This window comes from Trichechus manatus, unplaced genomic scaffold (assembly GCF_000243295.1).
Source record: "Trichechus manatus latirostris isolate Lorelei unplaced genomic scaffold, TriManLat1.0 scaffold00420, whole genome shotgun sequence".
Classification (NCBI taxonomy): Eukaryota; Metazoa; Chordata; class Mammalia; order Sirenia; family Trichechidae; genus Trichechus; species Trichechus manatus.
The window spans coordinates 26,264-36,581 of record NW_004444356.1 but is presented as its reverse complement, the minus strand read 5'-3'; the positions used below and the strand labels follow the sequence as shown (position 1 = coordinate 36,581).

The 10,318-nt window shown below is 60.6% G+C and overlaps 1 protein-coding gene across 1 annotated transcript in view; it reads left to right on the top strand.

Moving 5' to 3' along the window:
• The first annotated feature begins 2,085 nt into the window (after positions 1–2,085).
• LCN10 (lipocalin 10) overlaps positions 2,086–10,318 on the top strand; it is a 9,129-nt gene continuing 896 nt past the window's right edge. The window contains exons 1-5 of the mRNA XM_004391054.1: positions 2,086–2,122; positions 7,621–7,700; positions 8,503–8,642; positions 9,145–9,215; positions 9,758–9,865. Coding sequence (XP_004391111.1) covers positions 2,086–2,122; positions 7,621–7,700; positions 8,503–8,642; positions 9,145–9,215; positions 9,758–9,865 — 436 coding nt within the window. The remainder of the gene's footprint in view (positions 2,123–7,620; positions 7,701–8,502; positions 8,643–9,144; positions 9,216–9,757; positions 9,866–10,318) is intronic.

The following is a 10,318-nucleotide window of genomic DNA, read 5'->3' as shown; positions in this document are numbered from 1 at the left end:
TACTGAGACTTTATGTTTTTCCTCTTTATTTTTATGAGTATGTTTGTTAACTTTCTTTGTGGTTACCATGAAATTTACCCTCATCTTTCTAAGTTCGAAGCAGTCTATTATTACTTGGTATTGCCTTGCCTTCCTCTCTGTTAGAAGGTTCTATAACTACACCGTTTATTCCCTCTTTTATTGTTCTGATGTTTTTGTCATTTACAGATTAACTGCTCTGATTCCATGTTGTATTTCTTTTGGTTTTGGATAGTCCTTGAGAGTTCATTTCCTAGATTTGTATCTGGCTGGTATGATCCTTCATCTTAGATTCAGCCTGTGAGCTGAAGTTGTTTGTTCTCAGATCGAAGGACTCCCTTTAATAATTCTTGTATGTTTGGTTTGGTTTTTATATATTCCCTTAATTTCTGTTTATCTGGAAATGTCCTAATTTCACCATCATGTTTGAACGAGAGTTTTTCAGGATATATTATTCTTGGCTGGCAATTTTTTTCTTTCAGGGTTTTATATATGTCATTCCATTGCCTTCTTGACTGCATGGTTTCTGCTGAATAATCTGGGCAACAATCTTATTGTTTCTCTTCTGTATGTGGCTTCTTGTTTTTCATGAGCTGCTCTCAGGATTCTTTGTCTGTCTTTGGTTTTCGCGAGTCCATTTCATTTTTGATGATTTCTTATTTTCCTCCATTCATGCTTCATACATTTCACATTCCAGTTGTTAATGGATGTTTGCAGCAGTTTCTTCTCATTTTGAGTAGTGCCACATCAGCAAATGAAGGTCCCAAAAGCTTTACTCCATCCACGTCATTAAGGTTGAGACAGCTCTTCTCCAGTCGTATTTTGAGTGCCTTCCAACCTGAGAGGCTCATCTTCTGGCACTATCTCAGACAATATTCTACTAGTATTCATAAGGTTTTCATTGGCTATTTTTTTTCAGAAGTAGACCGCCAGGTCCTTCTTCCTAGTCTGTCTTAGTCTGGAAGCTCAGGTGAAACCTGTACACCATGGGTGACCCTGCTGGCATTTGAATACCGGTGGCATAGCTTCCAGCATCACAGCAATACGTAAGCTCCCACAGTATGGCAAACTGACAGCTGCGTGGGAGTTTGTCTATCTATCTATCTGTCTATCTATCTATCTATCTATCCATCTCAGTGACCGATGAGTGTGGGGTCCATGAGGGGCTGAGCACGGCCCTGAGAGGGAGGATTTGTGCCAAGATGGAGCCCAAGTGCCCAGAGCTGTGTTGCTGAGTAGAATCAGCTCAGTAAACACTTGTTGGTGGATGAATGAGTGAATGAATGAATCCCAGAAGGTGCAGGTGATGGCCACCTCACCTGGGCTTCTGGGGGCCCCTGGGCTGTCTCCCAAGTTGCAGTGGGCCCTGCTAGGTCCCTTCTCCCATCCCAGGGCTCAGGTGACCGAGGGCAAGAAGACCCAGGCCTGCAGAGAGCTCCCAAAGGGCCTTGGGAGACACACCTCGTCCCCGTGGGGCCCAGGTCAGTAGAGTGGGAAGCAGAAGTGGGATGAGGTGGCTTGGAGCTGGGCCAGGGTGGCGGATGTGGGAAGGAGACGGTGGAGGTGGAGGAACAGGATGGACTGGCGGGCTGTGTTGGCTGTGCAGGGCTGTGAGACCAGCCTGAAGAGCAGCAGGTGGAAGGGCTGGAGGGCAGGGGCTGGGGAGGTCAGAGGTGTCCCTCCCACCCCCCAGGCTCAGCAACAGAGAGCGTCTGGGGCCTGGGGAGGGGAGGAGGCGGCCGGGGCTCAGGACCAGCAATCTGGATGGAGTCCCTCAGGACAGAAAGATGGAGGGATCAGCTCAGCCTGTGTCCACTGAGGGTGGACTTCCACTTCATACCATCTGCACCCCTACCCTGAGGGCTTCATTGGGCCCCCGTGAGTCTGGGCTGGGAAGACGAAGACCACCACTGTGGAGGCAGTGGGGTCTCCTCATTGCCTTGCAAGAAGTGAGGCTGAGACTGCGGTCCAGCCATTAGTGGCCACCCACGGCGTGGCTCCCAGAGACATAAAAGTGGGCTCCAGGGCAGGAGGGGCCAGGTGTGCTGGTGCACGGGCAGCAGAGGGATGAGGGCTGTGCTGCTGGTGGCTCTCCTGGTGCTGGTCTCTGTGCTCAGGGCCCAGGCCATGTGGCTGGGAAGGCTGGACCCCAAGCAGGTAATGGCCTTCTGCTGGTGCTAGTCAGTCCTGGGGGGCCAGGCCCCTCCTTTGAGTGCTATGGGCTGCAGGGGACCAGCTGGGCCTGCGTCAGGGACCCCAGGCCCAGGGGAGCAAGCTGCAGCTGATATGTGGGCTCCCAGATACAGAGACGATGCCTTGGGTGGGGGCAAGGCCGGGCAGCCTGCGCCCCTCTCAAATGGTCCCCCTTCCAGCTTCTTGGGCCCTGGTACATCCTTGCTGTGGCCTCTCGGGAAAAGGGCTTTGTGGAGGGGAAGGCCGTGAGGAGCATCGAAGGGGTCGTGGTGACTCTGACCCCAGAGAACAAGTTGAAGATGCTGGCCTCTCGGAGCGGGTGAGCAGGCACTGCTCCATGTGGCCACCTGGGCCTCGTGGTAGGTGCGTCTGAGGCCAGAGACTCTGCTCCATGTCAGCCTGCCCCTGCACCAAGGCCCCCACACAGCTCCATGCTTCCCCCCTTTCCTCTGAGCCACCAGCCCTCTGCTGGCCTTGGTGCCCTGGACCCCAGTGGGCTGGGCTTCTGGTGGGACCCCAGCCTTGGCCACACACTGGTGCAGCGGCTGACAACCCTCTGCCAGCTGGGCCAGCTGGGTCAGTGAGCAGATGATGGAAGTTATGTGGACACTCCAGGGGGTGGGAGTAAGCGGTTCTTTCAGAAAATAGATCCCCAAAGAGGGTGGTCATGGGGGCAAAGTGGCCCCCTGTGGTGTCAGGCTCAGGTGCCACTGGCCTGATGGGCGAGGGTGTGCATGTGGACCCTGCAAACCCACACGGCTAGGGGGAGGGGGAGGGGCGGGGCCCGGGGGTATGCTGGTGGGGGACATGCAGCTGGGGGCCGTGTGGGGAAGGGGTCACTTCCTTTTCCGTGTTCCTTGGCTTGTGGCCGCCTCGGCCCAATCTCTGCCTCGGTCGTCACATGGTGCCTTGGCTCTCTGTGTCTCTCCTCTTTTCTAGGACCCGACTCAGCTGGGAGTAAGACCCTCCCTGCTCCAGTGTGACCTCGTGTTAGCTGATGACACCTAGTGACTAGAGAGACCCTGTAGGACAGAGTAGAACTGCCCCATGGGGTTTCCAAGGCTGTAATCTTTACAGAAGCAGACTGCCACATCTTTCTCCCACAGAGATGCTGGTGGGTTTGAACCACCAACTTTTCACTTAGCAGCTGAGCACTTAACCACTGCATCACCAGGACTCCTAAAGGACATCTGCAAAGACTCTATTTCCAAACAAGTTTACGTTCATGGTACCAGGGTTAAAACTTCACCATGCCCTTGTTTAGGGCATGATTCACCTGTGACACTCTGTCTCCTCTTCCTCCTCGTTTCTGCTTGGTTCCCCGTTTCACCGCTTTCCCCTGAAGTCTCGCTCACTGCAAACTCTAAGCGTTGCTGTTCAGCACAGATGAGCCTGGGCGCGTCTCCCAGCACTCTACCCACCGTGTGCTACTGGGAGCTACAGGGTTCTTGTTGGCTAATTTTTGGAAGTAGATTGCCAGGCCTTTCTTCCTAGTCTGTCTTAGTCTGGAAGCTCCACTGAAACCTGTCCACCATGGGTGACGCTGTTGGTATTTGAAATACCACTAACATAGCTTCCAGCATCACAGCAACACGCAAGCCACCCCAGTGACAGACAAACTGACAGAGGGGGTGCTTTCTTCACACAGATCCTGGGTAATGGTTCCCTGGGGTGGGGGGAAAGGGAGCTGATTTGCACTTTGCAGGGGCTTTCTGGGCCAGCCATCTCCCCAGACAGGTTCCAACAGGATTTCTGGGTAATTGGGGTAACTGGAAGAAACAGAAGCCCCCCAAGCTCCCTGGCCTGCACCTGTCTGGGTGGCAGGACTCGGTCTCCACTCACCCAGGTCCTGGGTCCAATCCTGAGCCAACCACGGGCCCTTCTCCCCCCAGGCTGGAGGGGTGCAAACTGACCGTTGTGGAGTTGCTGAAGCAAAGCTCCGGATGGGTGTTTGAGAATCCCTGTAAGTGTGACGCCAGGGCCTCCTCCGGGACAGGCTGGCCCCCCAGCCCCCTCGTCCCACGCAGAGTCCCCAGACCCCCCATCGGCAGGGCCACTGCCGGGGTGGGGGGGCAGGCCGACTCCACCCCAAGGAAGTTCAAGGACCTGACTTTGTAGAGGATTGGTGCCTGCCCTGAGGGGGGGGCCCCTGGACAGGGTGCCCAGCTCTGACCTCTCCCTGGCCTTGCCCCAGCACCCCCGGAGGCGGAAGGGTCTCCTCACCACTGTGTGGAAGACTGGGGTCATGACAGGGGCTGCCTGCTCCCCATGGGGACAGGCATTCACCAGTCTGTCTGTCCATATACCACGGTCTGAGCAGCCGCTGAGTGCCAGCCTGGGTGGGGCCAGGGACCAGGGGGCCGGTCCTGCCAGGGCTTGTGTTTGGCCAGGGGGCCTCCTGAGGTCAGGTCAAGCCACTGCCCACCCACCGGGTGTACTTGGTTTCAGCCCTGGGTGTGCTGGAGTACCGGGTGCTGAGCACCAACTTCAAGGACTACGCCATTGTCTTCACCCAGCTGGAGTTTGGGGATGAGGCCTTCAACACTGTGGAGCTGTACAGTGAGGAGCTGACGGACAGGCTGAGGGGACCACTGGGGCCTAGTCCTGAGCACCCATGTTTGCGCTGCAGGCCCAGGACCCCACCCCAGAGGACAGGCACACGGCTAAGCCCTGCCAGCTGAGCCCTGCTAGCCCTGGCATCCTCTGAAGTTCTGGGACTCGGAAGGGGCCCAGGAAGAGGGCCTGGGGGCCACCGTCCTGGGGTGTAGGGTCTCCTGGGCCTGGGGGCTCAGCTTCCTGTTGGAGTGGTCAGGGGCGGGCTGGCCTGATGTACGTGCTGGCTCTGCTGCTGAGGGGGACGGTGTGCTCACTCTCTCCTTGCACAGAATTGCCAAGCGGGGACCCCACAGTCCCCCCTCAACCCCTGCCCCCCTCCCTTTTCTCATTCACCTGGTTGAGGAGAAGTGGGAGGGGGCAGGGCTGCAGTGTGGGGGTGGTGGGTGGTGGGTGGTGGTGGGGCCTCGGGGCAGAGGGGGGCAGGGGTGGCTCGCAGCCTCAGGGCCCCCATGCTGGCTCTCGGTGAGGTCCCCCCGCCCACTGCCCACAGGTCGGACCAAGGTGGCCAGCCCCGAGGCCACCAGCCTCTTCTCCAAGTGGAGCAGGAACCTGGGCTACCTGGCCCAGCAGCAGGCCAGGCTGCGGGGGGACTGTGAGTGCAGGAGCGGCCAGAGGCGGGGCACCTGGGACACCCCCCCACCCCTGCCGAGGGTGGTGCAGACGTCGGCCCGGGGGCGGCACGGACATTGGCCCTCGGGCGCTGGTTGGGGAGCGGTGCAGACGTGGCATGGGGCGGTGTAGGCGTGGGCCGAGGCCTGGTCTGCCTGTCTCGGGTCCCCTAGGCCCTAGAAAGTCTGGCAGGGCTGAGGGGGGGTCTTCAACAGGTCACCCACCCCTGCCGAAAGTAGGGCCCATGGGGCGGCCCCATCTCTGATGAGGCTTGTGGGCCGAGCCTGCCCTGCTGCCGGGGTGGGGGCCTGGAGGGGCCCATGGGTGCTGGGCAGCAGGGCTGCAGCCTGTCCTGGGGGCTGGGAGGGGCGAGGGGACCTGCTGGTCCTCACAGCCCATCTTTTCCCCTTCCAGTCATCTGTGCGCACAAGATCCTGCAGGTGAGCCACCTCCCGCGTGGGCGTCAGCCCTGGGCTCCTGTACGGCGGGAAGATCCTCTTATGCCCTAGATTCAGCGTGAGGCTGAGGGCTGGGGGGCAAGCCCTGGGACTCCCATCCTCCTCTTGGTTTGCAGTGAGTGCCGTGGCCACCTCCAGCGGAGACAGTGTCCAAAACGTGGCCGCAGAGGCTGGCCGGGGTGCCGGGCGCTGGGCTGGCTTCTCCCACAGACTCTCTCTCTGGATCAGAATAAAGTGATTCCAAACCCTCACTGATGGGTTTGCACTGTGTGTGGGGCAGTGCCCAGGCCAAGGGCGTGTGAAGGGCAGACAGGTGCCCAGCGGGGTGCTGCCTCCTGGGACTCTGGTCGGCGTGGGTGAGAAGGACGGAAGGGGTCACCGGGGGCAGAACCTCAGGCACCGTGAGGTCAGTGTCACAGCAGTCCTAGGACAAGACATCTCGCCTGCACCCATCCCTGGGTCTCTCTGGTCTGGGGATGCCTGCGCTCAGGCCTGGCTGGGAGGTGGCAGGATGGGCCGGGAGGCAGGGCAGCGGCCCGATGTGGGTGGTGGTCAGCCTGGAAGGAGGAGGCCCTGTGGGGTGGTGGTCAGCCTGGAGGGAGGAGGGCCCCGTGGGACAGGACAGACATGGTTTGGTCTCTGTGTGGAGAAGGCTGGCACCAGTGCCCACCAGTGTCCCTGGCTGGGGCACCGCGGTGTCTGGGGATTGCCCGTGGTTCGAGGGCAGCAGGTGGGTCTGGGAGGGTACCCCCAACTCTCCAAGACCTGGCTTTCTCTGCACGGGGGGCTCTTGCTGCTGGGGTACAAGCAATCTTGGTGGGCAGTTTGGGCTCCCAACCCTGGCTCCTGTCTGGCCCTCCCGTATTCTGGGGGAGCGCCCAGACCAAGTCTTGGGAGATGCTCAGGCTGTGGGCAAAGGTGGGCTCAGAGTTGTGGAGGTGCTCCTGCTGAAGGTGAAGTGAGGTGTGGTGCGCAGGTGGGCACACACATCCAGCCTGGGCCCCACCCATCGGGGCCGGGGGAAGGAGAAACGGAGTTAAAAAGAAAAAGGAATCTTTGCCGCCTGCCCCCGATGCTCGATAGCGGTGAGGGCCACACAACATTGGGGATGTGCGAAACGCCACTGGGTCGTGCACGTGAAAATGGTATTTTATGTGTATTTTACCACAGTGGAGAAAAGCACTGATTGAGCACCTACTGTGTACCAGCTAGTGGGTTCTTATGTTCTCCACACCCTGAGGGCCCTGGTCTGTGGGTCAGGAGCCGAGGCTCAGACAGGTCATGTCCAGGTCATGTCTGCCTCCTTCCGGAAGGCTCTAGAATAGGGAACTGCCCGGGGAGGATAGATTTGCAGGGAGGGGAGCATGGGGGTGGAGGCTTGGGTTCCTGAGCCTCTGAGGCTGCGGGGAGTTCAGTGTGGCATCCAAAACGCAATCGGTTTTCAGGGTCCTCCTGAGAGCCAGGGCCAGCCCCCCAGAGAGGAGAGGGCAGAGCTGAGGGTGTGTCCCAGTTGCTCTCTGTCTTTGGTCCCCAGAACGGTGAGGATGGTCCCGTCTGTCGCCCCATCCCTCCCCCTACACCCCAGCTGGGCTGAGGCTCTAGGATTGGCCAGAGCCCACAGTGGGCAGAGCTGGGCTGGGCCAGGGGGTTTAAATGAAGTATCTGGCCTATCGGGACCATGGCTACGGGAGATGGGAGAGGATGAGGCCGGGGCTGCCATCCCCGTTCCTGGTCCTGGTGCTGGCCGCCACTTCCCAGGCACAGGAGCAGCTCCCCAAGGAGTCCCACAATATCAACTGGAATAAGGTAGCCCCCACACCCTGGTCCCCAAGTCAGGAGGGAGGGACATGCAGGAGGGAGTGGACAGGGGGCAGAGTCACCCAGAAACAGCCCACGCACCCCGGTCAGCAGTACAAGGCCCCAGGGGACTAAGGGGCTGGGCCCAGTGGTGCTGCCTTCCGGCCTCCCCACCGTAGCCCCGGCCCCGGGAGCCACCTGTCAGGCTGGGAGGTGGTGGCACTGTCCTCCCCCTCCTCGGGGGCCGGTCACAGCTGCAAAAGTCAGAGTCACGGCTGCAGAGCTGGAGCCTTGGGGGTGGGGGACAGGGCCATGGAGCCCCAAGCAGGGGCAGGGCGGAGGCTTAGAGCTGCTGGAACAGAGGGAAGCAGAGCAGGCAGGGCCTGTTCTAGGACAGTGAGGTTCCGCGGGGGTGGATGTGGGCCTGCGGCTGAGACACAGGCTGACCGCATAGGGAAGCAGCACTGGCCAGGTGTGGCGATGCCCGGGCCGTGGGGGCACACAGGAAGAACAGATTAGGGGCAGAAGTAGGCTGGAAGGGAGGGGGCAGGACAGCCCTTTGTTCCGGGGAGGCCCTCGGGAAAGGAGCCTGGGACTCTAGAGGGGGCAGCAGTGGGGGCTCTGACCTACTGGTGCCCAGAGCCCTTGCCTTGCTGCCCAGCCCACGACCAGCTGGGCAGCTGCCTCTCCACATGCAGGGCCGGGGTCGGGCCAGTCTGCTGCCCTGGGACTAGGCTGTGCTTGTAGGGTCTTCGTCCTGCTGGGAGCCATCAGGGAGGCGGGGGGCATCCACCCAGTCGTTCCTGTCCAGTTTTCAGGCTTCTGGTATATTCTCGCCATTGCCACTGATGCCAAGGGCTTCCTGCCGGGCAGAGAAAAAAGGAAGCTAGGGGCGTCCCTGGTGGAGGTCCACAAGGCGGGCCAGCTGAAGGTGGTCATCGCCTTCAGTCGGTGAGTGGGCTGTGGTGGGGTGGGCGCAGCTGGCCCTCCGCAGACCCCTCTGCAGACACTGCTTGCTGCAAACAGTCAGGGGCGTCTTCCTTTCCAGGGGTAGGAGCTGGTCCCTCCATGGGGCTCCTGGCTGGAGGGGGCTCAGTCTGGAAATTCCACAGGGACTGCCCCTTGCTCTGTCCCCCACCCTTCGCCCTGAAATTTAGAGGGCTTCTTTGGGACAAGTCACAGTGGTGAGTCCCACTTGGCAGCGTAGCCACCCGGCTGGGAGCGGGTGTTTGTAGGCTCCCCTGAGCTGTGGGCAGGCCCTGGTCCAGCGTGGAGAAACCCCGGACAGCAGAGCCTTGAACTGAGACAAGGCAGGGTGAAGCAATGTCCAAATGGCTACCGTAGCCCTCCCCAGGTCCCGGGGAGCCGAAGGGCAGAGCTGGGGAAGGTGGGCTTTGTGAATGGAAGAAGGGGCTTCCTGGCAGCGTGCTCACAGCTGCTGCTTTCTCTCCAGGTCCCAGGGGTGCCAGTCCCACACAGTCCTCCTGCGGAAGGACTACAAGAAGGCCGTGTTCAGGAATACCTGTGAGTCTGGTGGCTCGGGGTCTGCAGAGGGCAAGGAGGAGCGGGCAGGCTGCAGAGGGCACAGGGCGGGCAGGCTGCAGAGGGGACAGGGCAGGCAGGCTGCAGAGGGTACAGAGCGGGCAGGCTGCAGAGGGCACAGGGCAGGCAGGCTGCAGAAGGCACGGGGCGGGCGGGCTGCAGAGGGCACAGAGTGGGCAGATTCCTCTGGTCCATGGCCCAGGAGGACCTGGATGAGACACCCCCGACCAAACACCCCCAGCCACCCCACTGCCCCTGAGAAACCGTGGCAGATGGGACAAGCACCCTGGGGCCAAGATCAGGCTGGCCTTTGTCCCAGGCTTTGTCCTCCTAGAACAGATGTCCCCATGGGCCTTGGTGGGGGAGGTCAAGGGTCAGACACACCGGCCCCTGAGATACCCTCGCTGGGCTCGGGCAGGGCTCCTGACCTCGGGCAGCCTCCCGGCCCTGGCCCAGAGCCGCTAGCGCCCCGAAGCAGGGGGAGCGGCTCGGGCTGGGACCTTCCTGCAGCTCTTCCCTTCCAGTGAGGGGGATCAAAGCCTTCCGCGTGCTAGCCACTGACTACAGCCACGGGGTGGTCCACGTTCGGCTGGGCCGGGCCGGCCGGGAATACAAGACCCTGCTGCTGTTCAGTGAGTGACCGGCGGCTGCAAGGGTGGCAGGAGCCGCAGGAGCGAGGCCTTGGCGCCTACGTGTGGGGGGGCCGTGTAGGACAAGGGTGCGGAGGGACAGGAGGTCAGGCAGGCCCAGAGGATCAGAGCGTTGGCCGGCCACGGCCTCGGCCGGCCTCGGGGTGAGGCCCGCGGGTAGAGGGGAGGTAGGAGGTGAGTGAGGCAGCAGGGAGTGCTGGTGTGGTCAGCTGAGAGTTCCAGATGTTACGGGTGGGTGGCCAGGGCGTGGATACTAGGAATCGGAGTGACAGAGGTGGGTCCTGGCTGCAGGAGGGGTGAGTGGGGTGGAGAAGGCATTGCAGAGGGCAGGTCCAGAAAGGGAGAGATCAGGGAGACAGGCTGTGCCCATGGACACGTATGCTACCAGGACAATGCAGGGTTATGGGGGCAGGGGGCAGGGATCAGGGGCTGGGG